At 41.7% G+C, this 27,864-nt stretch overlaps 4 protein-coding genes across 4 annotated transcripts; all 4 read left to right on the top strand.

Moving 5' to 3' along the window:
• Window positions 1-2,968: 2,968 nt before the first annotated feature.
• inf2 (inverted formin 2) lies at window positions 2,969-9,124 on the top strand. Its single transcript, XM_038728094.1, has 5 exons — window positions 2,969-3,223; window positions 6,899-7,300; window positions 7,853-7,968; window positions 8,189-8,348; window positions 9,087-9,124. The coding sequence occupies exons 2-5, from the start codon at window positions 6,904-6,906 to the stop codon at window positions 9,122-9,124; spliced, it is 711 nt and encodes a 236-aa protein (XP_038584022.1). The 5' UTR covers window positions 2,969-3,223; window positions 6,899-6,903.
• On the top strand, window positions 8,946-16,768 carry LOC119909840 (inverted formin-2-like). Its single transcript, XM_038728089.1, has 19 exons — window positions 8,946-9,120; window positions 9,385-9,526; window positions 9,696-9,828; window positions 10,300-10,902; window positions 11,362-11,507; window positions 11,632-11,693; window positions 11,777-11,879; window positions 12,027-12,112; window positions 12,227-12,327; window positions 12,412-12,482; window positions 12,569-12,676; window positions 12,776-12,846; window positions 12,948-13,068; window positions 13,183-13,347; window positions 13,661-13,763; window positions 13,852-14,004; window positions 14,285-15,154; window positions 15,446-15,499; window positions 16,210-16,768. The coding sequence occupies exons 2-18, from the start codon at window positions 9,437-9,439 to the stop codon at window positions 15,496-15,498; spliced, it is 3,039 nt and encodes a 1,012-aa protein (XP_038584017.1). The 5' UTR covers window positions 8,946-9,120; window positions 9,385-9,436; the 3' UTR covers window position 15,499; window positions 16,210-16,768.
• A 236-nt stretch (window positions 16,769-17,004) lies between these two features.
• On the top strand, window positions 17,005-22,179 carry adss1 (adenylosuccinate synthase 1). The gene is made up of 13 exons (XM_038728091.1): window positions 17,005-17,270; window positions 18,217-18,319; window positions 18,413-18,475; window positions 18,570-18,620; window positions 18,720-18,786; window positions 19,074-19,181; window positions 19,271-19,352; window positions 19,437-19,563; window positions 19,665-19,819; window positions 20,576-20,700; window positions 20,858-20,955; window positions 21,072-21,221; window positions 22,015-22,179. Exons 1-13 carry the CDS (start codon window positions 17,082-17,084, stop codon window positions 22,065-22,067), a joined length of 1,371 nt encoding a protein of 456 aa, XP_038584019.1. The 5' UTR covers window positions 17,005-17,081; the 3' UTR covers window positions 22,068-22,179.
• A 1,275-nt stretch (window positions 22,180-23,454) lies between these two features.
• On the top strand, window positions 23,455-27,625 carry siva1 (SIVA1, apoptosis-inducing factor). The gene is made up of 4 exons (XM_038729653.1): window positions 23,455-23,649; window positions 24,045-24,233; window positions 26,102-26,255; window positions 27,392-27,625. The coding sequence occupies exons 1-4, from the start codon at window positions 23,529-23,531 to the stop codon at window positions 27,438-27,440; spliced, it is 513 nt and encodes a 170-aa protein (XP_038585581.1). The 5' UTR covers window positions 23,455-23,528; the 3' UTR covers window positions 27,441-27,625.
• Window positions 27,626-27,864: the final 239 nt, after the last annotated feature.

Consider the following 27,864-nt stretch of genomic DNA (forward strand, 5'->3'; position numbering starts at 1 on the left):
AGGACACCTATGACAAACACAATAGACACACCCTTAAGACCATAAGGTTTTGCAGCAGGACTAGTAGATTAAAAGTCATGCCGTTTTGCCTGAAATCATGGTTTAAAATCACTTGATGTATACAGAACAATGAATGGAAGTGTGACGATATTGACTTTGAAGTATTGGGAGTTTGTTTCCAACTGATGCGTTTCATGATCCTGTTCAACTAGCTCAGCAAGGCAGTTGTTGACTATTCATGATACGTTTGTATTTGCTCAATAGCTTTTGTTTCTATTGCTCAGTTAAAACAAATCAGTCTTATGTGTAACCACTATTTTCACCATGACAGAAGCAGCACAACAATACACTTATAACTCCCTTTCTGTGAGGCAGTGAAACACTAGCAAGCTAATTAGCCTCAAGTCCCAGGGGGAGTGATGACAGCTCCACTGCAACAACACAGTGATACAAAATCTCAACAAAATATCCACATCCAGACAAAAGTCACTATTGTTACTCTGACAGTGAAGGTTGTCTGATTCAGATATTAAATGAAAAAGGCCACTGAAGATTTCTTTGTATTTTGCAGATTTGCATATTATCAAACAGTGATAAGAGAATTTCAAAAATGCTAAATAATTAAAAGCCATAATAACCATCCTGTTCCTTCATTACAACTCATTTATCCTCACTGTCTTTAAGGATACATGCAAACACATTCAATGCAGTTAAGGATTTCATGAACTCTGTGTTCTTTTAGTTTTTTTAGTCACAGTAACATTTTCTTCATTAAGGGACATTTTGAATCTAGTTAATTAGGAAGTGACTGAATTATTATCTACATGCTTAGTTGGCACACCCCCTTATTCCTACTTTTATCAGTAAAGTAGTGGATAAAAATGTGCTTTGTGGAAGATTTTATAAAGCTATGTAAACACGTCACAGAGGAAAGAGCCCTGTGTGGGGGTGTCTCCAGATTATGTCTGGATCCTGAATTCTGATCAAAATCATTTGAATGACAATTTTGGATTTAGTAAAAGTGGGAGAAAGGAAGAGGAGTGGTCTAGATCAGAGGTTTTCAAAGTTGGAGGCGGGTCTCCCCAGGGGGCTTCGGGGAAGGCTCAGAGAAAGGAAGTAAAAAATGGTTACATTAGTTATTACATTAGTTATCAAAAGGAGATCACATAGAACAGCCTAAATGTGTGTGATTCTGTTAAAGAGAGAGTAAAAGAGTAGTTTTGGGGAATTGTACTGTATTCCATGCTAAAAAATAAACAAAACACCTTTTGTTATGCATTTGGTCTGAAGTAATGCCAAACAGCAATATTAGGCTCCCTTTGTTCGACTGTTAAGTATCTACATGATCACATTGCATCCACAGTCTCAGACTTTGAAAGCCCCTGGTCTAGATTTTACATAGACGTAAATGTTAATCTAGACCATGTTCTAATGGCTAATAAGGCTCTTCAGATCAGTCAGATATACACCCTGAAGGCTGGACATTGTGTCTTTCCTTATCAACAGATAAAACCAAATTAACTCAAGACATAGTATAATGGATTCTGTTACTGTGTGACATGAAGAGTGTGCTGTCAAGACTCGTTGACTGATTTGAATCAGGGAAAGTTAATTTTCCTCCAGCAGGGACTGTAGCCTGAGGTCAGATCCAGCTGATGGGATGGGGAGTGTGGGAGGAGGGCCCAACCACTGGCTGCATTCAGCATCACAAACAGCTTCAAGCTAGACAACACCGGGCACATTAACACCGGAAATCAGGCAATTCTGCCTTCACAATAAAACGCAGACCATGGAAACGTTTTAACACACAGTGAAAACGATTTGGATAAATCGACCATGATTTAAGTTAGGCTATTCCTCCAGTACGTAGAATAAATATTTTAATTGTAATGATCACACAGGTTAGACTTGCTTTGATATTCTTGATTTACTATTTACAGCTTATGGAGTGGCCTATTTGTAACATTTAAACAGTTTATTAATTGTGTTTTAACAGTTCCAACTGTTTCACAAATAAAAAGAAAATTCTGATATTATACCACTGCGGTTAAGGTTTGATTAGGGTTAATGTTAGTGTATTCATTATTCATTCAGTAGGCCTATTCATTTCATTTCTGCCGGTTGTTTTCATTCATTAAATTATTGTGCAAGAAAAAATGCTCTACATGTGGTCAATCTCTCATTTCTTAATTCTAAGTAAGCCTACTAACTTGTCAATAACAATTACTGTTCATGCAAATACAAGGAGTTCAATATTTCAAAAGTTGGCTGTAGCGCGTCAACCTATTTTGAATGTCCCGCCCCATTCATGCTGTGATTGGTCGGTTCACGAAAAGTGACTTTTGGCGCTTTTCCATTACCAGTACCAGCTCAACTCGTGGAAAAGGGCCTTTATTAGACAACAGCTTAATGCCAGCAGGCTTCTCCCTGCACTGTCTCCATCTACAGAGATTAGCAGGCAGGGGAGAAAGGGGACAGGTGGGCGTCAGAACCTGGTATGGACAGGGCAGAAAACTACATTGGCATGACACCTGTCCGCAAGACAAACTCCCGGTACACCAAAGACTAAAATGTAGAAGTGCCGGTAGCCTACTGCCTACCGGTAAATACTGGCCCACTTGTAATTCTCTTGATAGGCTATGTCGCTAGTAGTTGGCCTAGCAATTTAATTTCTGTTTAATTGTTATATTTATGTTGTGACCAAACCTAAAATCATATTTTATGTAGGCTACTGTCCAATTCCCTTTGCTGGAGCATTTTCTGTAGGTAGGCCTAATCCATTTAGTTATTTTGTGTGTAGCCTATGTCACACAAGAATGAGGGGTGGGTGTACTGATAAAGGGTGTTGGTCCGAAACTTGCCAAAATGAGCTCGCTGCACAAGCTTTTCCAGTGTTTCACCGGGAGGAGTGGGACACGTTTTATTCTGACAGTTCTGAGCGGATGTCTAACTTCAGTAATGTTGCTGTTGTCACACTGTCAGTCTCTCACAAGTGAGTGAAAGCTCAGGGGCCGCAGCGTTTTGAAAGCGGTGCCATCCGCACACCACCTGGCCTGCCAGATCACTCAGTGCCGAAATTTTCAGGGGTCCATGTTTAATTTTTTTGGCATAGTAAAATGTTGTCTGGATGACTGCAAAGCGCCCCCCCCCCCCCCCACCCTCCCCTCATCTGAAACACACTAGAGGACGATTCTTCAAGTGCATTTTTATGGAATAAAACCAGGTAAGGCATCTCTGTGGGCATATTGGTTATTTATAACGATGTAACAATACAGTAGGATGGAACATGTGCGGTAGCGAAAGTAATTAGCGTTTTCGATTTGTTTTCCTGGTGTCTTTTTACTCGCCACGGTAAGGTGACTAGTCCCGTTATGTTTCCCGGTAGCCTATGTGGAGGAAATCGGAACGCAAAGTAATGTTGTTGCACCGTTATTGTTGCTATTTCAGGTCCATTTTTTATCAAAATGGGCCAATGGATAATGTAGATTGGCAAACTGGCAATTGTGTGTAAGCTTGTCGAGACCTCCTGGAGGTGGTGATCGAGCTGTTCCATCTAAACCTTCCTACCTTGGACAGAATGAAAAGGAAGCAGTCTGTGATGGGGAAAAAAACTGTTGGCAAAAATCCACTTAAAGTGAGTATTCCAGTTTTAAGGACTGTATATGAACCATATGTGCTGTCACTCGTGTGTTGCCATGTGCACATGTTAAATCAATCTGACAATTGCTCTGACAGAAATCCTCAGACAGACAGTCTGGGAATAAAGGAAACTAAACTACAACTAAAAGATACATTCCAACCGTAAAAGGTGCTTGTGGACTTTGCAGACATGTCAGCCACTCCCTTAAATAGCTGAGAGTGGAGGAGAGGAGTTTATATGAGTTAAATGTGTACCAGATGTTGTCTGTTAATAATCATTCTGCAAATACTGTAAAAGATTTTGGATACAGCCATCTTATAATTACACAATCTCCAAGTAACACATGTGTTATGTGTAGCTATCATGAAATCTACTCATCATTTCACTCCTCAATAATTTAATTATACATATCCCCATACTTAAGGGAAATAAAGCAGAATGAGAAAAGAGAGAAAAATTGTTAAACTGGTCCATGATATTTAATTAATTGCCCCTAAATCTGTTAGTTTATTGACTCATTTAGTAATGCTGGTAAAGAACATTTGTAGAAAAAAAAGTATCATGCATAAGCTCTGCATATGTCTGAGAGGAAATAAATCAGTGGAGATGTTTCAGCGTTTTCATAAGTGTTGATGCTGTACAGTAGCAGTGGGCTGCTGTGTGGGCGGCTTCACCAGAGGACAGATGCGTGGGCTTGTCCTGTGTGCAGTGAATCAGCCTGCTATTAGTGGTACATGTGGGAGCTCTGGCAGACAAGGTCGGCAACTGAAAGTTGCTTATATTTGACGGGTGCACAAAAGTAAATGCAAATGGTTTTTCCATCGCAGTCAGTCTTTGGCGTTGCTCGACACATGTAACCCAGATGTTCGTACATGACCAGAATATCTGACTATTTGGGATCAAATCAACATCCTTTGGAATGAAACTGAAATTTCAAAAGAGGAACATGAGCTGTCACACGAGCATGTTTATCTTGAGCCAAGTTTCCTGTCCCGGGAAAGTCCTTTCCTTCCCTCTGAAAAGTTCCTGAGTCGTGCTGAGTCCAGCTTACTGTCCACATGACACACACACACACACACACACACACACACTTTGAAGTGTCTTTTAGTCATAACTTTGCAGGAAGCGAATCCATTTAACAAAACTCTCAGTGCATTTCAATGAACGCTGGTAGCTTCACAAGTTTTCATGGCTGTGAAAATTCTCCACATTACAAGCAAACAACTTTCATTCTTTACTCACACTGAACATGAAAGAACAGTGTAATCCTCAATCAGAGGGTGTATAGGCCTAAAGGTTCGCTCGGCGTAACCCTTATTAACCTTAAAAGGGGGCAGGGAGCATTCCATCCATTTGTGTGGCTGATGAACACAGCCCTTTGAAGAGTATTGAGACGGCCTATTGTTGAACACCATTGTCTGCCTGCTTGCTGCCACGGTAACACTCTCACACTGGCAGCACGATTAAAATGCTGCAGTCAGAGCTGACAAATGCTTACCAGAATATGTGAGAAAAGAAAAGCCTAATTGTACCTTGACTCCACCGAGTGAATAGAAACACAATTTGTCGGATTTTTCACAAGTCATTGCTTCTGTTCCCTGCAAATGACTTTTTGAAAAGAGAGATATCCAAGCCGCCTGCAAGCTTTTTGTTTGTAACTGTGTTCAGTATTCTGAGCTCCTGACATGTAGAAACAAAATGAAGCATCAAAAAAGCAAGATTCCTGAGTAGGGCCATTTCGGTGTTCTTTGCAGAGTGACCTGTTTGCAGAGCATTGTGTGTGTTCGTGCTCATCACTCAGTGTCTCATCTGTATATGTTATCTTTGCCAAGTGTGAGATCAACAACAGAAGACAGAAGAACCACTTGGGTTGTTCATTTGTGCTGGGCCACCTAATATCACCGCATTCAGCACAGAGAGAAAATATTTTTAGGCTTTTGAAAAACGTTTTACCCTTTTTTGGTCCGAACCCTTATCCTGTTGATTTTATTAGAGTGTGGGAACGTCTTTATACTAGTGACATGCATTGCAGTGGATAGTTTAGAAGCTCAGGGGTGAGACAGGTTGGTAAAAGACAGGATTGTGCTCTGGGGTTACGCCAGAAAAGGGCACTTGTGGCATCAATGTCAGGGTCCGATATGTTCTATGTTTGTGAAAGGTTCTTCCTGCACAGTTGTTTCTATGTGTTAGCTTTTCACAAGTGTGCCTTGTTCATGTTTTCCAATGTTTAATATCTCATTAATGAGCTTTAAAAATACAGTTATTCATAATGTAATTTGCGCTCTGTCCAGGCAATGTAGAGCCTGGCTTTGCAGAGAGGCTTGACAAGCTGACTGCACGTCTCTTCTCTTTCAGGCAGGATTAAGTAGGAATGTTTGGCAGAACTGGTGATGACTGGACTGCTGACATATATTTTACACATCCACAAAAGTGCAGTGCTATCATTTCCTATTCTGTTTTCCTTTCTGATAAGGCCCTCTTTTGGCCTGCTTCCCCTGGTCTAGATGCAATGATGACACTGAATTCCGGATATTGGTGCAAACAGACACCATCTGCTGTCCAAAACAATCAGAATTATTATTTTATTTTTATTTTTTTAAACTAATAGCTGAAAACTGTCTCTTGTTATCCGCACACATTAACATTGAGAGCAACCGTGAACATGTTTCCTTTCAATTCAATTCAATTCAAATCAGCTTTATTGGCATGAATGTATAACAACAATATTGCCAAAGCTATAAATTACATAAGAACAATTAATTTCATACATTTCATTAAATAAGTAAATAAAAAAGTAAAAGTTGTGTTTGTGTGTGTTAATAAAAATTTTAATAATAATAATAAAAATATAAAAATTCCTGTAAAAATAAAAGTAAATAAAAACCAGAAGCATGTGTTAGAAAATTAAAATATATTAAAAAATTTAAATAAAATAAAATAAATGAAACAGTAACATGTTATTATAATAATATATTAAAAATAAAATAAATAGATAAAACCGTAAACATGTGTGTTTATATTTACAGACAAAAAATGTAATTAATTAATTAAATTAAAAAAATTAATAAATATAAAAATTGGTATCAAATGTGAAATTTAAAAACAAAATCAACCAATCAAAATAATAATAATTTGAAAATTAGTACAATTATTTAACTGAGTTGTCCTCAGTTCGTGGCATGAGGAGATATATTTTGCAGCAATTAAAAGTGCAGCTCTGTCTCTACCTGTCCTCTGTCACCTTTCTTTCCTCCACAGCCATCATGTCAGGGAAGTCAGATGGGAAAAAAAAGTGGGCAGCAGTCAGGGGTCGCTTGGGCTCCTCGCAGGACTCGGATACCGCGCCGGAGGCCAACCTGGAGAGTGCTGACCCAGAGCTGTGCATCAGGCTGCTGCAAGTTCCCACTGTGGTCAACTACTCGGGGCTGAAGCGTCGCCTGGAGGGCAGCGACCAGACATGGATGGTCCAGTTCCTGGAGCTGAGCGGGTTGGATCTCCTCCTGGAGGCCCTGGACCGGCTCTCAGGGCGGGGGTGTTCTCGCATTGCAGACGCCCTCCTGCAGCTTACCTGCGTCAGCTGCGTCCGCGCGGTCATGAACTCCTCTGCAGGGATCCACTTCATTATAGAGAATGAGGGACACATTCGGAAGCTCTCCCAAGGTTCCACCATACCCTTCATTTTAAATCATCACATCTACTTTCTCCATGTAGTGTTCATATGATTATGTCTCAGAGTAGCCTCACACATGAAAAGACAAAATACAATATATTTAAATTAAACTGTTCATTAAAAAAGAAAGCCATTTCATGGTTAAGGACCTAAGGTGCCACTTGTTTTTTTATACATATAAGGTAACATTTGTAATATTGTTTAGTTGGTCAAAACTCAGGTGATTAAATGGTTCCCTGACTCACTCTGCTGAGCTGAATTTCCAGGGCATGTACTGCTGTATGTACAAAGAAGAATCAGTGTCTTGTGTACATTGGATTTCAAACGCACATACACGTGTTTACGTGCCACATCTTCAGAGGGCAAAGTTCAAGTTGAGTTCAGTTGGTGAAACAAAGCATCCTGCTCAGGTGTAGACAAGAGAGGCAAAAAGGAAGAGATAGCAGAGATAGGGGGTTTGCTTTAAGAGAAACATGGAAGAAATTGATGGGAAATGTGAGAACTCTACCTTTATTGATGTGTGTGATCACATTGCTCCACAGCCTTGGACACTTCCAACACCATGGTGAAGAAGCAGGTTTTTGATCTCCTTGCCGCCCTCAGCATGTTCTCTGCAGATGGCCATCGACTGGCACTGGATTCCCTGGATCACTACAAGGCAAGTAGATGAACATGTAGAAGAGTCATGCTTCTACCGTTGTTTTGAAATGTTAAGTTGTTGGAGGATTTACCTCACATGATTCCACATCTCCGAATAATAAATCCCCTAATGCTGCCCTCTAGTGGTGGGTTGCATGAACAGGCATTATAGTGCTGTAGAATCACAGTCTTCCTCAATGATACTAAGGTGATTATTGACATCTGAATTTCCCCTTCAGGGCGTGAAGACGCAGCAGTATCGCTTCAGTGGGATCATGAATGAGCTGCAGGCCACAGATAATGTCCCTTACATGGTTACACTCCTCAGTGTCATCAACGCCCTCATCTTCGGGACAGATGACCTCAGGAAGAGAGATAAGATGAGAAAGGAGTTTATCGGTAGGTGCTCTTTTCAGCTGCTGTTGGACAATTAATCAGGAGTCTAGAGGCACATGAGTAAGGTGACGCTGTGGTAATCTGTGTTTCCCCCTCTAAGTGAATGCAGAGGGGGAATCAGGCCATCTGCAGGAGCTCTATTACAAATATCTCTGTCACTGGGTCTGTCTAAGAATAGGTCTAATGGCCTCATTCTCACTTTGACAAAATGCCTGAGAACTAAGCAAACCTCAAGTGGATAAAGAATTGTGTATTCATGCATTTTGCACCATCACTAGTGACTATCAAAAGTTTAAGTTTGAAGAAATTAATCTATCTCAATGAAACTCACTATTTATATTTTTATCTATACTACTGGACAAAAGCAGGATTAACCTCATACTGATAGTTCAGACATGAAACCAGGACCTTTTTACCCTATGAGGCATCAGTGTTAAGTGCTGAGCTATCAAGCTGCCTGAAGATCACCACGGTTGTGAAAGTTTAACAAATATGTCAGAGTTGCATCGATGTAAACCCTCCCAAATTCATTAAAATGCCACCCACCACCTTTCGACCAATCGCTATTTGTTTGGCCACTCCTCTTTTGTGATTGCTCACCTGTGACTTCTTGCCATTACCCCCAAACTAACATATGCTTCTGTGGAGAGATGTGATAGACCTCTTTTAGATGAACCCTTCTTAAAAACTGATAACTGAGTGTTGTGATAGACAGAACTGTGTTTTATTGTTGTCTTGCAGGGCTTCAGTTACTTGATATTCTGCCAAAGTTGAGGTGAGCCTACCACCTGGGATTTACATTTGATTTTTGTCAGCTTCTTAATCTCTGAAGCAGATTTAATGCAACCAGTTATGTTCTATTTAATAAAATCCATAATCATTGCAAGTAAAATGGTGTTTTTAGGAAAAGATCTTAGCAATTTGTGTCCATTAATGACAGTAATTTGTGGCCCTTGCCTTTGCTTTAAAAAAATTGAAAATGACATTTAAATGCGATGAAGTGTCCCCATCAGCGTATTTGTATGTGGGTGGTGTGCAGGGAGCAGGAGGATGAAGACTTGATTATTCAATGTGAAGCTTTTGAAGAGGCAATGGCTGAAGATGAGGAGGAGCTGCTGCGGGTCTATGGGGGCATTGACATGAGTAATCACCTGGAGGTTTTCACTACACTCTTTAACAAGGTCTGACTGGCTTTATCATCCACCACTAAGAACTGAGATAGTTCAGCACATTGGAGACTGATCACGATCATCTTTCTGATTTAAAACAGTTCAATTCATGAAGTTTTTGTGACTGATATATGTCAACATGATAAGCCCTCTTACTTTGTGCGTGTGTTGGTGTGTACAGGTGAGTAGCTCTCCAGCCTCTCTCCAGCTGCTGTCCATCCTGCAGACTTTGTTGGTGCTGGGGCCGGGCCGCTCTGATATCTGGCTGGCTCTGGAGGCCATCACTAATAGAGCCATACTGCTGGCCCAGGACTGTGAGTCAGCACTGAAGCAGCAACACATTCACTTTAGGTCAACACTTTGAAGAGGCTAATGACTAGCTAATGGCCTGCTCTGTGATTCATGTGTGAAAGGGAGTGATTATCCAGGGAAATAGATCATAGAGGCAGCTATTGACAGGATAGCTAAAAGATTTTGTTTTAGAGAGAGTGTGTGTGTGTGTGTGTGTGTTTGTTTGTTTGTTTCATGTTTTTACCTGAATGCACACTAACCGATGGGGACTCGTGTCACCGTGGGGATAAAAATGTAGGTCCCCACGGGTAGAGACTGCCTTTTGAGGGTGAAGACTTCAAGGTTTTAGGATTCAGGTTACTATTAGGTTAGTGTTAAGGTAAGGGTTAAGCATGAAGTTGTGATGGCTAAGCATTGTATCAATGAGATGACCCCACGGGGATAGAGGAACACACGTGTAAGACGGTGTGTGTGTGTTTGGATTTGTGCTCCAGCTCAGATAGAGTCCTGTGATAAGATCATGCAGCGGCTGATGTTCTCCAAAGGCAAGAGCTGTGAGGGTCATCATGAAGTGGACGGGCAGCTCATGAAAATGCATAAAGCCGTGCAGACTGATCTGGATCATCAGGGCAAAGAAATGTCAGACAAAAGCATAAAGTCCTCTCAGAAGCCGCTGTGTGTCGCTCCTCCCCCTCCACCCCCACCTCCTCCTCTACCACCTAGTATGACTGGGCCCCTGGGCCAGCCTTCTAACCAGTGTCCCCCACCACCTCCTCCTCCACCGCTACCTGGAGGGTTTGGTGGGCCCCCACCACCTCCTCCCTTGCCTGGAATGCAGCCACCACCACCACCACCACCACTGCCCTGTGGCCCAGGCATGTCTGCCCCACCACCTCCTCCACCACTACCTGGAGGGTTTGGTGGACCCCCACCACCACCTCCTTTACCTGGCATGGTGCCTGCTCCTCCTCCTCCCCCAGGCATGGTAGTGGCTCAGAGTAGCCAGGCCCTAGGGTTTGCTGCACCCACAAAGGCAAACAGATGCCCGACCCTGAGGATGAAAAAGCTCAACTGGCAGAAACTCCGCACTGTTACTGGTGAGTGGATAAAACATCCAGTCATTCACTCATTCATTTTATTCATTCAGTCAAAAGTCATGTACCTTTTTTATGAAGGCAGCAAACCCTGGCTGAATATAATTTCAAGAGTGTCAAGTTTGATATACGTATGCTAAGACTAAAAAGTAAAATTTAATAAGGCTTTGCTTCCATCCGTCATGCTGTTTAAATTGAGCTACAGACATAGGCAGAAGGCACCTGTGTAGAGAACTTGACAGGGATGGAACATTCATTGTAACAACAACATCTGAAGGCTAAACAGTCCATTATTTTAAATGTGGGTGATTTAACATGGGTGTTACAGAGGATTCCCCTGAGATTTGAGAGGGAGCAACATCACCTTTTTTTTTTAAACGAGTTTCAGCCACAGTGATACGTTAATTCAAAAAGGAGCCACGTGAGCTCATGACAGGTTCCTCTCTTCCTGCACACTCACAGATGGTCACTCCATGTGGGCCTTGGTTCAGAGAGAGCCTCCTCCTCGGGAGCCGGACTACAGCAGTATTGAGCAGCTGTTCTGTCTCCCAGTGACCGAGCACAAAGACAAGGGGGCAGCTGCTCCTGTCAAGAAGGAGCCTAAAGAGGTGCGCTTGGTCAACACTCAATACAGCTCCTCAGAGCTGTAGCCCTCAGAACAAACAGGCCTGATTATCAAAGCTGTATAATCAATATGCCTCTCTAGCTTGTCTTTTTTTTTTCTTTCTATAGATTACATTCATTGATCCAAAGAAAAACCTAAATTTGAACATCTTCCTAAAGCAGTTCAAATGGTAAGATATCACACTTTTTTAAAAGCTATTTTTATATATTGTTGTCTATTTTCCAGCTCAGTATTTTTATTGTCTCTGTCTAGCACGAATGAGGACTTTGTAGCCATGATTCAGAATGGGGATCGTGCTAGGTTTGATGTTGAAGTGCTAAAACAGCTTCTAAAGCTCCTACCAGAGAAGCATGAGGTTTGTACTCAACAACAATTTAACAATTCTCCATCCTTACCTAGACACGTTTTTGCACAATTATGCCACACAAGTATGCCATTAAGGGCCCATTTTAAAATGGCAAATGTCTGAGTCACTGTCTTGTTTTTTGTCTTGTTTTTTCAGATTGAAAATTTGAAGTCCTTCCAAGGAGATAAAGACAAGTTGGCAAATGTTGACCGCTTCTACACCTCCCTCCTCACTGTGCCATGGTAACTGGTTTGACTTTTAATTATGTGCGTGCTGTATGCTTGATATTCTCAATCCAGCGTATACTGTCACACTTGGCTCCTTATTTACTTTGCTTTCTGGCTCTGTCTCCTCAGTTATCAGTTGAGGATTGAGTGCATGTTGTTGTGTGAGGAAACTTCATCAGTGTTGGACATGCTGAAACCTAAAGTTAAGCTGGTGGAGGAGGCCTGCCAGTGTAAGTAAAACCTTCAGCTGTATTCACATGCATGCAGTTGCTCCCCCCCCCCCCCAAATTAACACAATGTAACAAATTTCTCAGCTCTGAAAACGAGCACACTCATGCCCAGTTTCTGCAAGCTCATCCTTGACGTTGGAAATTTTCTCAACTATGTAAGAACCTCTTCGGTCTCATGTATATTTTACTTAAGCTGACATTTAGACAGAGCTTGCATTTTTAATCACCGGTCTACTTCCAGGGAAGTCACACAGGGAATGCCGAGGGGTTCAAGATCAGCTCTCTGCTCAAGCTTACAGAGACCAAGGCCAACAAGAGCCGCATTACGCTGCTTCATCACATCCTGGAGGTACACAAACAGGCTTACATCTGCCATAACCCCCCACTATCCCACCCCCCAGTGATAAACTTGTTTAATAACACACTGTTTGTGGCCTGTTTTGCAAAGGAGGCAGAAGCGAACCACCCGGAGCTCTTGGCGCTGCCAGATGATATAGAGATCTGTGAAAAAGCAGCAGGGTATATAAAAAGCATTTCAAATCTACTTCAGCTCCTTTTAAATTGGTCGTAAGTGGGTCTGTAACAGATATATAACAAAAGGTTTTACACTTTGTCCTCAGAGTTAATCTGGACTCTGTTCAGTCAGAAGCCAATGGGCTACTAAAACGACTCAATGACACGGCCAAGAAGGTCTCCAACTCTGTCGAAGAGATGAAGGCGCAATATGCAAAAGTTCTTGAGGTGAGATGATAGTGTGCTTTGCCTACAAATGGTCATGTGATCACTCGATACTGTTTTTGAAAGCTAGATCCAAATCCCATATTCCTCAATTTTTTCCTCCATTCACTGCTGCAGGACAGTCTGGAGGCGTGTCAAGCTTTAACAGAGAGGTTTGCTGCCATTGAGAAGCAGAGGAGCGAGCTGGCCGTCTACTTATGTGAAGATGCCAATCAGCTGTCGCTTGAGGAACTCTTTGGAACCATTAGGACTTTCCGAGGACTTTTCATCAGGGCACTCAAGGTCAGGAAGGATACTTTGTTGATGTTAGTCAATACATGGCTGTCCCTATGATTATGTATTTGCAGGTTTTTTTTAATACATTTATATTGTATGAGATGTGATGAAGTTGCACATATATACACACAGTGCAAGACTAAGTCTTCCTCTTCGGTATGGGTTAGTGTTTTGGGTTGTTTTTTTGGAACATGTGTATCATTAAACTGTGGAAAAACTGAAAGATGTTAATATGTCTGTGCCCAAATGATACAAAGAACAATTGCTACGTACATTTTGTACTTGGCAGTGAGTGACATCCTTGATTTCATGATAACAGGAAAACAAAACTAGAAGAGAGCAGGCGGCCAAGGCTGAGAAGAGAAAGAAGCAGCTGGCAGAGGAAGAGTCCAAGAGACAGAAGGGAGATAATGGAAAAATAAGTAAGTTGGGAACAGCCCTGCTTTCTTTCACTGTGCTAGAAACTCCTGAGATGACGCTCTTTATAGTCTACCTCTCTTTTTTTACCAGTCAAGAAAGGCTTTGTGCCACAGGACGACGGCTGCATCATCGACCATCTCCTGGCGGATATCAGAAAAGGTTTCAGCCTTAGAAAGACCAGGCCAAGGTGCGATTCGGAAAGCCTCCCTTCTAGTGAAATGCGTAGGAATACCTGCCCATCTGGTAAGGACAAGAGACTGTGGCCTCCATCCGCAGTTCCTAGCTCCGCTCCTGAGCAAGCCACAACACCGCCTTGCTGCTTTTATCCAGGCTCTTTCATTTGTGCTTTAACACCACTGCCAACTTGCTATGCTAGCTCCATCGCTTACTTGCTTTGCCGAGCTACAATAGCGTTTGTTCACATGCAGATCAATTTCTTGACATGCGTCTTTGTTCGCTGTGAAAAAATGGTCTTAATGTATATACCTTCACCATCAATACAACCTGCTTCTCTTCCCAACAGGATCAAGTGTGAAGCCTGTAGACGAAGAAGCCGTAGAAATGGCCACCGATCCCACCAAACCTCAGCCAGAGGGTCACCAGGCAAGCACAGGTGGAGTGAACGGCTTCATCAGCCCATCAGAAGAGACTCCCCCAGCACCTCAGAGGGCAGCGCAAGGCGGACAAGCTGTACCTCCCAACACACTCCCACAAAGGCCAGTCATAACGATGCAGGCACCCCTGGAAAGACCTGCATTGCTGCAGCAGGGGCATTGTCCCAAGAAACCAGCAGCGTCTTCACTAGATATGACACGACCTTCGGCTCAGGTTGAAGTGGAACATCCACCATGTCTCTCCGCAAATGGCTTTTCATTGGATTCAAGTGAGACCAGCATCCTCAGCCCATCTTCCCTCTCAGATTCAGACCTGCTTAATGCCATGTTAGATGGCACACGCAGCCTGGTACCTGAGAAGTCGATGCCTGAGGAGTCAGCGGACATTAGTGTGAATGTTCAGATCAAGGAAGGCCCTTTACCTAATACAGACAATATGACGCAGAGCAGTGAAAGCAATATAATGGGAGGTGGGAAAGGCGAAACTAGTAATAAAGTAAGCCATTTAATAGAGACTGTAGGACAAGAGAAGGGTCAAGAAGAGCAGGAACACATTATTGTCAAAACGCCCAGCCAAGGAGAGGTCATGAGTTACAAACATTCAGACTCTAAAAGTAATGTGACGACACTCAGCGAGGGCATCGAGGGGTGTGATGTTCCAGATGGACTGGGATCAGAAGATCTGCCATCTGCGTCTGAAGTGGTGCCTCCATCCCTTAAGCCAGAACCAAAGAAACGACAGAGCCTCTTTAAACGAAACAAAAAGAAGAGTAATCAAGGTAATCCCTCCATTAACTTAAATAAAGATCACGCTTGGAATGCTAGTCTCTTGATGTGTCTTAAAGGGAAATCCTTATTTGCATTGTTTTTATTGCATTTAACGTTTTATATTTTGTGTATGGGCTATTTGAGTGTATAATCTTAAGTATTTTGCATGACAACATGCATTTTATTAAGTATACAGTATAAGTATACAGCACTGCATTTGCAGATTTAATATTGAATGGATTTTAAATATGGCCAGTTTGTTTGAATGCTCTGTTTTCCATTCTGACTCTCTGAAACACAAGGTAACAGTGGGAAAGGACACACTAAACATAAAAAAGGCTGTGTGTTGCAGTGAGGTAGGTCAAATCGATGGGATGGGACTGTAAGCAGGAACATCATCCTAATGAACTCAATCACCGTCGAAGCTTTGTCCCAAATAACATGTCATTTGTTGGTCTAACTGGGATCTGGATTTCATTTGTCTCTGTTGTCCAGCTTTTTAACACTTGCTCTCTTACACTTGTCTAATTCAGTGATTACCCAGGCCAAAATCCTAATTGTGTCTTGAGGTGATTCTAATGTCCAAGCCTGCGGAAAACTAATCCTAAAAGTACTGTGTGTACAGCAATTAACCCTATTTTTAATCAGTGGTTTAGTAATCATACATTGCAGTTTTCTGATCTCCAACAGCCTTGCAGTCTGTGAAGTCATTGTGAAGTCATCGTGGACTGAGTTCTTTGTGTCTCTTCTTCCATATTTTCTCGTCCATTCCCCAAATCTGCAACTGGGACTGTTTTAATCTACTAACAGTCTCGTGTGCTTCCTGTAAACTGTGCTTTGTTAATCTGATTTTGATGAAACATACTGTATGTGATGGAAATGCATTAAAGATGTTATCACTACTTAAAAAAAATATATATATTTTAAAGCCGATGTACTCATGTCTGCAGCCAAACAATCGTAAATAAATTCCTCTGCCAACTGCCTATGAGCCATGAGGGTATTACAGCAGTTTATTTATATAAAATTTGATTCTATCTACTCATTTTAGTCTTTGTTTCCCTAGGTGCCTCCAGAAAAAGGAAATCAAGAGGAAAAAGAACATGTTAATTTCAGTTCTGAACTGGAAGGACTAAAGTATATTTTATTTTTTGGGACATGAATATTGACTCCTTCAAGAGGATGCAGAAGTCTTCCTTTTGAAATGAGTTGTTTTCAAAGACCAAGTAGAGGAAGCACATCTAAGGCTGGGATGTTCACAGCATGGATGTTCACATGTCACTTTATGTAAATTAGTTTTAGTTTTTGTGTAAATGAGTGGTTTTGATTCAGAACTATTCAAAAAAAAAAGTTGAATATGCTTTATATGTTTTGTACAATTGTTGTAATATGCCGTGAATGTTTTTTGCTATAAGCTCTATTTACCGTTCAGCCGCTTTAGAAGGAAAGATTGCGGTGTTTGCTCCAAGATATTTAATTTAACACATCTAAACCAAACCGCTTGAAAGTCATGTCATTCCTTTCTATATTATCCAGATGAGCTCCAACGGGAAATATATGGAACGCATTGAATGCATTGTAACTTTTAATGTTCGATATATTTTAATAAAAGTCAATGTACTGTTCGGCTGTTTGTTTTTAATCAACACGTTCACACAGATGGCGGTAATGAGGCGACCAAAATCAAATGTTATGACCAAAAATGTTATATGATGTTACGATTTTAATTGGTGAGTCCACCGTCATACTTTTCACTGATGCGGAAAGCCTTTTTCCCATGTTGCTTCAACAGCCTTGGAGACAACCTGCATGAGCTCAGTTACGCGCTTCTGTGCGTCTGGCTCTGACATCATCGGCTATGAAGTTACAGATATGGCAATGCCACTCTTGCAGACAGCTTAGTCGTCTTGAGACGGACAGAGTAAAACCACCACCATCATGTCGCTCACCTGGTCGGCGAAAGACCACAAAAACATGAATCAAGCCTCCGCGACGGGACAGAAGCGATCGCGCAACGACACGGGGAACAAAGCGACCGTGGTGCTCGGTGCGCAGTGGGGAGATGAGGGCAAAGGAAAAGTCGTCGATTTATTGGCGACTGAAGCTGACGTCGTCTGCAGATGTCAGGTAAATGTTTTGGATCCGTGATTTCCGCTGAGCATTCGTAGAGGCGTGTCATTTTATTACTGAATGCCATTTTTTCACTGAATTCGAAGTCTCACAACTGAATCTGTCACTTACTGGCGGCCTGGTGGAGCGCAACAGGTGCACCGGGTTGAAAACACTGTACCTCTGTGATTTGGGGAATACTTAACAGAATATTTTATTCATTAGCTGGGACTTATTTTTTACTATAACAATAAACTATTGAATGTGTACTGTACTTTCTTAACGGTGTACTCAATGATTAAAATGATGGAATTGGAGAATTGTGCCCAATAAACGCAAATTTCAAAACATTTAACAGATACAGAATGTCCCATATCCATTTTTAATATCATTTTAGCATAACATATGCCTAATTTCTCTGTTACCACTAAACCTAGTGTAAAGTTGCTGTGACTAACTCATTCTGATCACAAAGAGATTATAGAAGGAAAGGTTGGATTTTGAGATGCGTTCAGTAACAATAAAAACAACCCCAGACGTCCCTTTACATAAGACAGGCAAACCTCAGATCAGAAATCAGAGGTCACTCCAGAAACCTGCCAACAGTTGCTGTGTTGTACTTTCACCACTGACAGGACTAGCACCCTGTGTTCTGGAGGCTTGAGAGCCCCACCCACCGGGGATAGAGCGAGGTCACATTCTCAGGGTGGCTTGATATGTGAGAAGGCCAGGTCTTAGCCAGGGGGAACAGAGTGGAGCATCCACCAGCACTGGCCAAGTCTGTTGAAATATGTGCTGGGAAAGCTCTGTGAATTGGGAAGAGGGTGGCTTATCGCCGTCTCACCAAATAAGATGAGACATGTTAATGTGGCTGAATCATACTGTATTTGATTATATCTGCATCAAAACACTGACATTATAAACTATCACGTGGTCACAATATTTGCCCTGCTTTACTTTACAGGGGGGTAACAATGCAGGACACACAGTGGTAGTGGATGGCAAGGAGTATGACTTCCACCTTCTCCCCAGTGGAATTATCAACCCCAAAAGCATATCACTCATTGGTAATGGCTTCAATTTTCCACTTTAGAGAGACAGCATCGTTAAGAATATCACTGCAGCCGAGTCTATATATTCCTCTTCCTCTGCTCTTGTAGGCAACGGAGTGGTCATACATCTGCCTGGCTTGTTCGAGGAAGGCGATAAAAATGAGAAGAAAGGTATTTTAAGAAAGAATACACTTCTCTACGTTTTGCTCCAGTGAAAATTAAGTCCAGTGTACACTCATAGATGCGATTTCTATTCTCTGACCAGGTCTGAAAGGCTGGGAGAAGAGACTGATTGTCTCAGACAGAGCTCACCTTGGTACGTGCAGTTTATGTCCCTGTTTATAGAAGTTTATTAACGTAGTACAACCTTGCATGTGAAGGTTGCCATTTATTTGTGTGTTTGCTGTCTCTGCAGTGTTTGATTTCCACCAGGTCGTCGATGGCTTACAGGAAACTGAAAGACAAGCACAAGAAGGAAAGAAGTAAGGGTAGGGAAGGCGGTGAGGGCAGGAGAATTTTCAGAGTGAGCCAGACCTGCCAACATTTTGCACTTGCACTGTACTGTATTATTGTCTCTGTGCCCTGTCTGGTATGTTCTCTTCATGTTGTATTGACAATGGATTGAATGTGTTTTAATACCTGACTGCAACCAAATTTCCCCTAGTGGGATAATAAAATGTTACTTGACTTGACTTAATACGCCACAGTACACTACAATCCACATTATTATCTTACATCACTTATTTTTGATTGTGCTTCATAATTACAGCATTGGAACAACCAAGAAGGGCATTGGACCTGCATACTCCAGCAAAGCATCTCGCACCGGCCTACGTGTGTGTGACCTCCTGGGTGACTTTAAGGACTTCTCTACAAGGTAAGGGGATGGTGGGAATATGGCAGACACCAAGAACAATACTATAATGTATGGTTCGTGATATGACTCATGGTTTCCTTTCCTTTTAGATTCAAGAACCTCGTCCACCAGTATCAATCCATGTATCCAGCCTTGACAGTTGATGTTGAGGACCAACTGAAGAAACTCAAGGTAGACACCGATGACGAGTGAAGCGATAAATGATTGTCGTTGCTTCCAACAAATAAACATGTGTCTGTCTCCTTGTTCGTGCAGGAATATGCTGAGAGATTGCGGCCGATGGTGAGAGATGGGGTCTATTACATGTATGAAGCTCTTCATGGACCTCCAAAGAAGATTCTGGTGGAAGGAGCCAATGCTGCTCTCCTTGACATTGACTTTGGTAGGGTCAGCAGCCATTAAATTAAATGTTCATGTGATTTTTTTCTTTTTGGGACCTGGGAAGGAGTTCTATATAGTAACAAATAAAAGGATTCTCTTCAGGCACATATCCCTTTGTGACGTCGTCAAATTGCACTGTGGGTGGGGCATGCACTGGCCTCGGCATCCCTCCACTTAATATTGGTGATGTGTTTGGTGTGTCAAAGGCCTACACCACCAGAGTGGGGATTGGAGCCTTCCCCACGGAACAACTCAATGTAAGTTATACTATTAATTAAGTAAATTAGTAAGATTAAAGGGGCACATAAACTAGATAGTAGTCACATGTCTTCTTTTCTCTCCTGGCCTTTGTGTTGTATGAAGAAGGGACACGTGACATGTTATGTAACTCATTGATATTACGTTTGACATGTGGCACACACAAGCAGCGGGTCTGGTCGAGGGGAGGGGAGCGGAGGGGAGAGGAGGCATGGGGTTGTTCTCTGGCTGTGAGTGCAGCTGTCAAATTTTGTGTGAGACAGGCTCAAACACCCTTTACCTCTTATGCAGATCACGTGTTCAGAGGGATAAATTTAGGGCCAGAGTGCGAGTTCAGGATATATTTACTGTGTGAGCTGGGGTTATGTTACTTGTCACGGGAACTGACCATAGGAATAGGTCAAGATGTTAAAACGTTATCCCCCAGCCCATGTGGCAGTGGCGCAATGGATAAGACTATGCCTTTGGTGTGAGAGACCAATCCCCCGCTGTGACCCATCCACCATTGTGTCCCTGAGCAAGACACTTAACCCCTAGTTGCTCCAGAGGCGTGCGACCTCTGACATGTATAGCAATTGTAAGTCGCTTTGGATAAAAGCATCAGGTAAATGTGATGCTTTGTTGAACTCAGCTGTGTCCTAATGTGCTGACTGCATATTTTTAGCTTTCTGTAGGGTTTATTAAAGACCTGTCATCATTTAAGTTCAAGGATAATAAAGATAACAGATAGGGCTGTTTTCCCCTGTTTACTGCAGGCAGTAGGAGAGCTGCTGCAGACGAGGGGTCATGAGGTGGGTGTAACCACAGGAAGGAAGCGACGTTGCGGCTGGTTGGATCTTGTCATCGTCAGATACGCTCATATGATTAATGGCTTCACCGCGTGAGTGGCAACAGCAGCTTAAGCAAATCATCAGGTGTTTCGTGGTTGTTATGAATGTTGATGCTCAGTTTTTCCCACACTATCATATATTACATAATCATAATAATAAACAGCACCTGTTAAACAGTTCTCTTATGACACGTTATCTGTCCAACAGCATTGCTTTGACAAAACTTGACATTCTGGATGTGCTGGATGAAATTAAAGTTGGAGTCGCCTACAAACTCAATGGAAAAAGAATTCCCCATTTCCCAGGTAATTTAATAGAGGAACTCATATGTGAAAAAAAGACTCGCAAACCATCAGCTTTGTTCGGTGACAGATAATATTGTATTAAAGATAGGTAGGTAATTGATTTCTTTCGATCATAGCCAACATGGACGTTTTGCACAAAGTGGAGGTTGAGTATGAGACCTTCCCTGGATGGAAGACGGACACGTCTGCAGTCAGGAAGTGGAATGACCTCCCGGCCAAGGCACAGAACTACATCCGCTTCATTGAGAACCACATTGGAGTTCCCAGTATGTTTGGCACAAAATAACTAACTCACCTATCTTAATTTTACTTTGCAAAGCCCACAGATAAATATAAAATAGTGCAGAAAGCTAGCGTCAACACCTGCCTTGAAGGCCTCCAAATCAAAATACAGTAGTAATGCAGAAACTGCATGTTATCCATTAGGTGTCACTGTTTCACTTATCAGAATAAGTGAAGCCAAATATTATACAAGAAGGGGACAAATTAAAGGAAACCCTGAATGAAAGAGTGGAGAAACATATCAAATGTAGATGCTTCTGTGCACCAGGGATCACAGAATGGTTTTGTGAGTTTGAAAGTGACATGAATTTAATGCTAAGGCTTTCAGATACCTTCCAGATATCAACCCAGTTTCACACCTATAGAAGATTTTGGATCAACGTGTAAGACAATGCTCTCCACCTCCATCACCATAAAACCAAATAATATAATATAAACGTTTATCTCCAGATCTATTTAGCAATGTATGTGACTGTTTCTGATGCTATATGTCCTTTTGTTATGTTCGGTTTGTTTTTCTTTGCTGTACTCAGGACTTTCCTGCAAAAGAGCACTGAAGCTGTTCTGGAGGCTTGTGATGGCCAAATGAAAGGGGAAAGCAACATGAAGTGTGTTAGTAAGCAGTCATGCTTACTAACACACTTCATGTTGCTTTCCCCTTTCATTTGTTACCCATTGTATATATGTATATATAATGGAAATCAAAATGGATGGTGATGACTAATAATACAGACAACTTGTTTTAATCTTTCTCTCCATCTCTTTCTCTTTCTTTAGTCAAGTGGGTTGGTGTTGGAAAGTCCAGAGAGTGCATGATCCAGATGTTCTAAAGGGAAACCTTAATCTCCCCTTGGACGCGCAGACGATGTGGCATGGCCTGGCATCTTTTCAACACCTAAAATTATCTTTAGTTAATAAAGAAAACATCCATGTAACCTTTCAGCAGTGTTGGGTGTGATTTATTTGGTTGCAAATAAAAGCTAAGCGACCCATGGTGCACGCTCTGCAAATCATTCATCATACTGATATGATGTCTGGAGCCCAGGGGCCCGTACCACGAAGCGAGGTAACTGGCTTATCCAGGTAACTTCAGGAGTAACGTCGTGACGTCGGGTGTAACTTCCTGATTAACCCGTACTACGAAAGGTGGATAGGTGTTACCCGAGGTCTGTTGCCATGGCAATTTACGCCGCATCTCTAAACTGCTCCCTGCAGGTTTTGTTCGTGGTTAACTCAAGGTTACCCTGCACGTGGACTACACCACATCTGTACTCAGTGTTAATGATGAGAAGTAGGATATTAATATACACCACTTCATAAAACGTGTTTAGATTTCATCCTGATTTGTTCCACTGCAGTTGCAATGAAGTTTTGAACATAACAGCATTACGAGCCCCCAGCCACCTCTGATTAAGTTAACACGGACTCAACTAACCAACATCTTATCCACCTTCGTAGTACCGTTTAACTCCAGTGTAGGCAGTCAGAGTTTGTCAACCCTGAGTTTGCCTGATAACCCCGAGTTAACTGTGAGTAGGTTGAACTCCCTTCGTAGAACAGGCCACAGGATTTCAGCTTTCGAGGTAACTTCTGGGTTAACCCTGGGTTTTCAGTATCACGACGGTGGTTCACTTCTTACCGGGGTAGATGACCACGGCTAACCTCCTCCGGAGCAGGTTATTGCCGCCTTCGAGACACTTGTCGGAACTGGGATTTTTCCCAGTTGAAACTTCTGACTTCCGACCTCAAAGCGTTCCAGGTGCATGGGGGGGTGCACGACGCCGAAAGTGAACAAAAACCATGTCTGACCATGCACAGTTGCACCCTCACTTCCTAATGTTTTGGCATTTTAACAATAACTTTTATGCAGAGAAGTCGGGGTACATATTTTTGTTAAAAATGCCAAAACATTAGGAAGTGTAATCTACAACACTGACTGACTTGAGGGTTACCAACTGATGTAGCTAGAGCAGTTAGTAAGTTTACTGTCAATAGTCATTATCAATATGATGGAGAGAGATCGAGATGTTCCACCGATCTCCAGGTATTAATTTCTGAAATTAAGTTTTTGAAAATCCAAAAGCCACTGAAAGCAGTGTGGACAGCTGTGGGCAAAGTTTACTGTCAGAAAAAAAAACACGTGACCGCAGAGCAGTTGTAGGATTGGCTCTGAGCATTCATGTGACAATAAAGGATGTGTGTGATTGGCTCCTTCCTCCCTTCCATTTTTCCCGCAACAAGCAAGTGTGTAACGCCGTAGGAGCACGACAGGACATTTTTTTGCAGTCAAAATGCCCAAACGAGCTTGTCCTTTTCAGGAAACCTTCTCCTCCCAATACAAAATACATATCGGACAACAAGAGCTGAATAATTACGGCGTATATGGCAACAAATACAGGCAAGAAATCCACGGTAAGTACATGTTAGCTAATGTTAGCTTCGTCGTTGCGTACATTCGCGAGTTGTGTTTGCTTGCAATGCGTCGTTGGACAGTAACAAAACTCGCCATGAAACAGTCGCGTTTGTCACTTTTTGTCCATTTGTTTATGTTCCTGAAAGGATTATCCGTGTACAACTCGGGTGATCTCATTAGTTGGACCTCTTGACATCAAAATCGTACGTTAAGTAACGACTGATAAACTTAATATTCATGGTTTATTTGCCATCACCGCCAGCTGGCCTCTAAACTATCACCGTGCAGTCAGACTGGCTTTAAATTACCCTAATCGTCAGCGGACTTACTTTCATACAATGTCATTCATGGTCTCTTTTTTATTTTATTTATTTGGGGGGGGGTTTTCTCGTAGAAAAGACAAAAAACTTGCTCTTCAAGGGTGCCAAGGCTGTGATGAGCAAAATATGGACTGGAGAGGAGAGGTGCACCGACCCGCAACCCGCTGAACAAGCCGAGACACTTGGCTGCAGCCAGGCGCTGCTGAGAGGACAGACACTGATTGGACATGATGGGAGATTGACCAGAACAAACGCTGCACAAGGTGAGCCTGAACTTAAAATTGAGATTACACTCCAGATGATATAATTTGAGCAAAATACATTAAAACACCCAGAAATTGCAACAGGAAGTTGTATATATTTCTAAAACAGCAAAAAGAGTAAACAAAGTCCACTTATGTGAGAATGGTGACATCTACTGATGAAAGCAGACTAGTTAAGTGGCAGATCTTGGGAGCCAGGTGATAATGCTTGTGTTCTACTGAAGTAACTGAGTCCTCAGAACATGCCGTCACAACCATAGACTGTATATTAAAAAGGTCACAACCAACAAAAGTGGATTCTTTTGGAGTACCTGAAGCACTAACTGAAGCTGCTCCTCCCCAAAGAAGACCTGGCAAAGTCCCAAAACTAAGGGTGCATTCAGAGGTCTTCATGAAGTTACAACCATGTGAAAATGATCAACCGCATAAAGTAAACAACTGACAAAGTGGAAATGAGGACAAATCATTACACCTGAGTTTACCAGTTGTCCTGAAATGCACAAAGGGAAACATCAAACCATAAATATATTCCACAACAATTTATTATGTTGCTGTGCATGTTGCATTCATTGATCCAGTGTGTGTATTTATTTTATTTTTTTACAGTTTTTAAAATCTCTGTTCATACAATACTTATATGCCCAGATGTACTTTGGAAGAGTTATTGTTGGCTGTAATAATTGCTGCTGTCTATACTGTCCCAGAGTTGATCCCTTCCTAAAGGAAGTGATGGGGACAAATAGGGATGAAACGATATGAAAATTTTATATCACGACTATAGTGACCAAAATTATCACGGTTATCAGTATTATCACGGTATTGTAAAAATTTGTATGTATGTGTAAAAAGATTAAAATGTACTGATACACACACTGAAACCATTTCAATAAGTTTTATATTGAAAACTACAAATACAATTGCCATTTTGTTTGCATAAAAAATAAAATGACTGCAAATACCTTTTGAAAACATGAAAGTGCGTTCACTATAAGGTCATTTTCTTCAGTCGAATTTCCCTCCGCGCGCTCATAAAAACTAAAATATGACCGAACTTCAGAGTGGCTGAAAAATCTCTGCAGCGCTGTATTCCGCCGTGTTGTCATCGACCCAAACAAACCCACGTTGCTGCTTCTGGGAGACGCTGGACAGTGTTTGCCGTGAGATACCATACCTGGTTATCATGGTAATTAAAATGTGTACGGCAATAATGACCGTCGGGAATTTTACCATGGTTAACCGTTAAACCGGTAATCCCTTCAACCCTAGTAACAAAGTAACTTCAGCCGCACTCTATTGTTAGACCAATGTGTTTCAGCTTGTGGCTAGAGTTTTGAGCCCTACAGACTTTTCCCTTTCTCTGTGCACCTTGGAAAACCCCGTGAGTGTGTGACTCCCACTTTGTGTAACACTGTCTGAAGAAGCACAGAGGGGGAATTTCAGATTAACTTATTGTAATTTTGGAGGAAGCAAACTTGATTTGGATCTCCCGTCTACACTAAAAACTGGTTCTTTGTACATATGGGCATGAGAGTATTGTTTTTAACATACTTCAGTGACCACCCAAACACACACATACATTTCCTGATCTGGCACACATTAATTATGGAAAGACAATAATTTTCTTTTCTAAACTGCATAAAGAAAGATCACGTCACCTGCCATTATAGGGGATTTTTAAGCTGGCACAGGCAAGCATACAGGAAGTGTTTTATTCCAAGGCCAAAAGCAGATGGTTAGTTCAGTTCATGCTTTTCACCAGCAGATGTCAGGGTTATCACAGATTTGGGTGCCCAGCTGGTTACTTTTTAACTTGGTGCTTTGCTAAATGCTCCTCCACTGTGTTTCAAGGATGTGTGCTTTGTGTCTAGGTGTGGCAGTGGCTCCTACAGTCTGCTGTGTGTGTCAGAAAGCCCAGGGGACCAGGACACCATGTTCCCAATGTGACCGTCTAGCCTGTTCCTCCTGTACCCAGCAGTGCTCCTGCTGCTCCAGCCTTTGCTGCTCTGTCTGTACCATCATAGAGTAAGTCTCTCCCAAAGGGCTTCAACGTCCTAATGCACAGATTACAAGCCATTGTTGGAGTCAAGTTAGTAATAGTTGTACTCCTTTGGATATAAGTAATTGTGACATGACAATCCCTTTTAAATTGATAAAACTGTCAGGGTATCTGTAGAACTTGTTTTAACACTGGGTGTGTCTGCAAAGCTTCTGTTCTGCACCTGTATTTGTATATTGACTCATTTAAAATGGATTAATGTAGGCAGGCAAATATTGGCCTTAAACTATTTAGTGCATCTGCAGCTGGAATCCAGCTGCTGTTTGTTTTGTTTTTTTAAATTTATTTATTTTTGGTTGGTTGTCTTTCTTCTTCGTAGTCGTCCCAGCTTCAAACTATCATTAGATCCCTTTTAAACTAAGAGACCATGCAAGCTAAGGTTAATTAGGTGTCACTTGGAAAATCACTTTCTTTGGCATTCAAGATGGGGGGGACACACTTTCTCATCTCATCTGTAAAAGGCATCCCTCTTGTGCTTCTACTATGAGTACACTATGAACTGCAGACTGCAGTGCTTTAGGGTTGTCTGCATCATATTGTACATAAAGAAAACTGGATACTTAAATAACTCCTAGACAAGCCACAACCATGGCCCCAGTCAACCATGAATCTTGTTGGGTTCTCGGTCAGTAGTGCCAGTAAGTTGCAAACCATTTGAAGACGCAAACTACACACTTTTACAGCCACCCTTCAAGCCAATGGGGTTTGAGCATTTGAGGCTGAAAAGAACTCAAAATACCTTTTGATGGGAGCCTTGCTACGACAGCTGGCAAACATGAAATCTGTTAAAGAATAGTATTACAGTTACTCATCGGACTTTTTTTGCCATTACCATTCCATTAAACAGAAGATTTGCAATGGTGCAACATGTTTGCCTTGCTTTGTGCATCACATTTTGCAGCATTAGTTGAGGTGTTGGAGCAGGACTGCCATTATTAATATTGTTGGTTCAGTATCCTGGTCCTCCTTTCCACATCATGCCTGAAGCCGAAACTTGGACTGTTCACATTGAATGTGTACTGTGTATTATGGTGTGGCACTATGTTTAAATGTTTTTGACTGTTTTTCCTAAATAATTGTAATTTGTTGTCTTTTGCTCCAGTTACAGTGGGCGCTATGATGAAGTATTGTGCTGCAGTTGCTCGACGTAAAAGAAGAACAAAGAAGAGATCGGGAGTTCGTGTTTGAACACATGTAGTTGCCTCACATGAGATATAACTAAGACTGCATTTTACACCTCTGATTTATTTTTGTCTCTAAATGTTTTCTTGTGTATATATGTATTGCATTCCAAAATTATCTGAAATAAACTTGAACACTTTTGTATGCATTTAAATGTTATGTGATCAGTTATCTATTTACTCATATCTGTCATTAATACAGTCAAAAGATGTATTTTTGCTTCATAAAAGGGGCACATTGGTAATTGTCAAATAATACATAAATCAAAACGGGATGTCTGTACAAATATCTGCCAATTAGCAAAAAGTTGCCAAACTGTTGTTCTGTGTTGTAAATGCATCAGCAGATGGCAGCACACTTCAAGTACTCATTTTGAGGGATGAGTTCCTTTCA

The sequence above is a fragment of the Micropterus salmoides genome, unplaced genomic scaffold, assembly GCF_014851395.1.
Source record: "Micropterus salmoides isolate LMB-PRFRI ecotype aquatic unplaced genomic scaffold, ASM1485139v1 Ms_hic_scaffold_19, whole genome shotgun sequence".
Taxonomy (NCBI): Eukaryota; Metazoa; Chordata; class Actinopteri; order Centrarchiformes; family Centrarchidae; genus Micropterus; species Micropterus salmoides.

Bases quoted from the DNA above. Each gene is read 5' to 3' on its own strand.
- inf2 (XM_038728094.1), top strand. From the start codon at position 6,904: ATGTCAGGGAAGTCAGATGGGAAAAAAAAGTGGGCAGCAGTCAGGGGT. The intron at 7,301-7,852 runs GTTCCACCATAC...ATTGCTCCACAG, and splicing joins CATTCGGAAGCTCTCCCAAG to CCTTGGACACTTCCAACACC. The intron at 7,969-8,188 runs GCAAGTAGATGA...TTTCCCCTTCAG, and splicing joins ATTCCCTGGATCACTACAAG to GGCGTGAAGACGCAGCAGTA.
- siva1 (XM_038729653.1), top strand. From the start codon at position 23,529: ATGCCCAAACGAGCTTGTCCTTTTCAGGAAACCTTCTCCTCCCAATAC. The intron at 24,234-26,101 runs GTGAGCCTGAAC...CTTTGTGTCTAG, and splicing joins CAGAACAAACGCTGCACAAG to GTGTGGCAGTGGCTCCTACA. The intron at 26,256-27,391 runs GTAAGTCTCTCC...CTTTTGCTCCAG, and splicing joins TCTGTCTGTACCATCATAGA to TTACAGTGGGCGCTATGATG.
- adss1 (XM_038728091.1), top strand. From the start codon at position 17,082: ATGTCGCTCACCTGGTCGGCGAAAGACCACAAAAACATGAATCAAGCC. The intron at 19,182-19,270 runs GTAAGGGGATGG...CTTTCCTTTTAG, and splicing joins TTTAAGGACTTCTCTACAAG to ATTCAAGAACCTCGTCCACC. The intron at 19,820-20,575 runs GTAAGTTATACT...TGTTTACTGCAG, and splicing joins TCCCCACGGAACAACTCAAT to GCAGTAGGAGAGCTGCTGCA.
- LOC119909840 (XM_038728089.1), top strand. From the start codon at position 9,437: ATGGCTGAAGATGAGGAGGAGCTGCTGCGGGTCTATGGGGGCATTGAC. The intron at 11,880-12,026 runs GTTTGTACTCAA...TTGTTTTTTCAG, and splicing joins TCCTACCAGAGAAGCATGAG to ATTGAAAATTTGAAGTCCTT. The intron at 12,328-12,411 runs GTAAGTAAAACC...CAAATTTCTCAG, and splicing joins GGTGGAGGAGGCCTGCCAGT to CTCTGAAAACGAGCACACTC.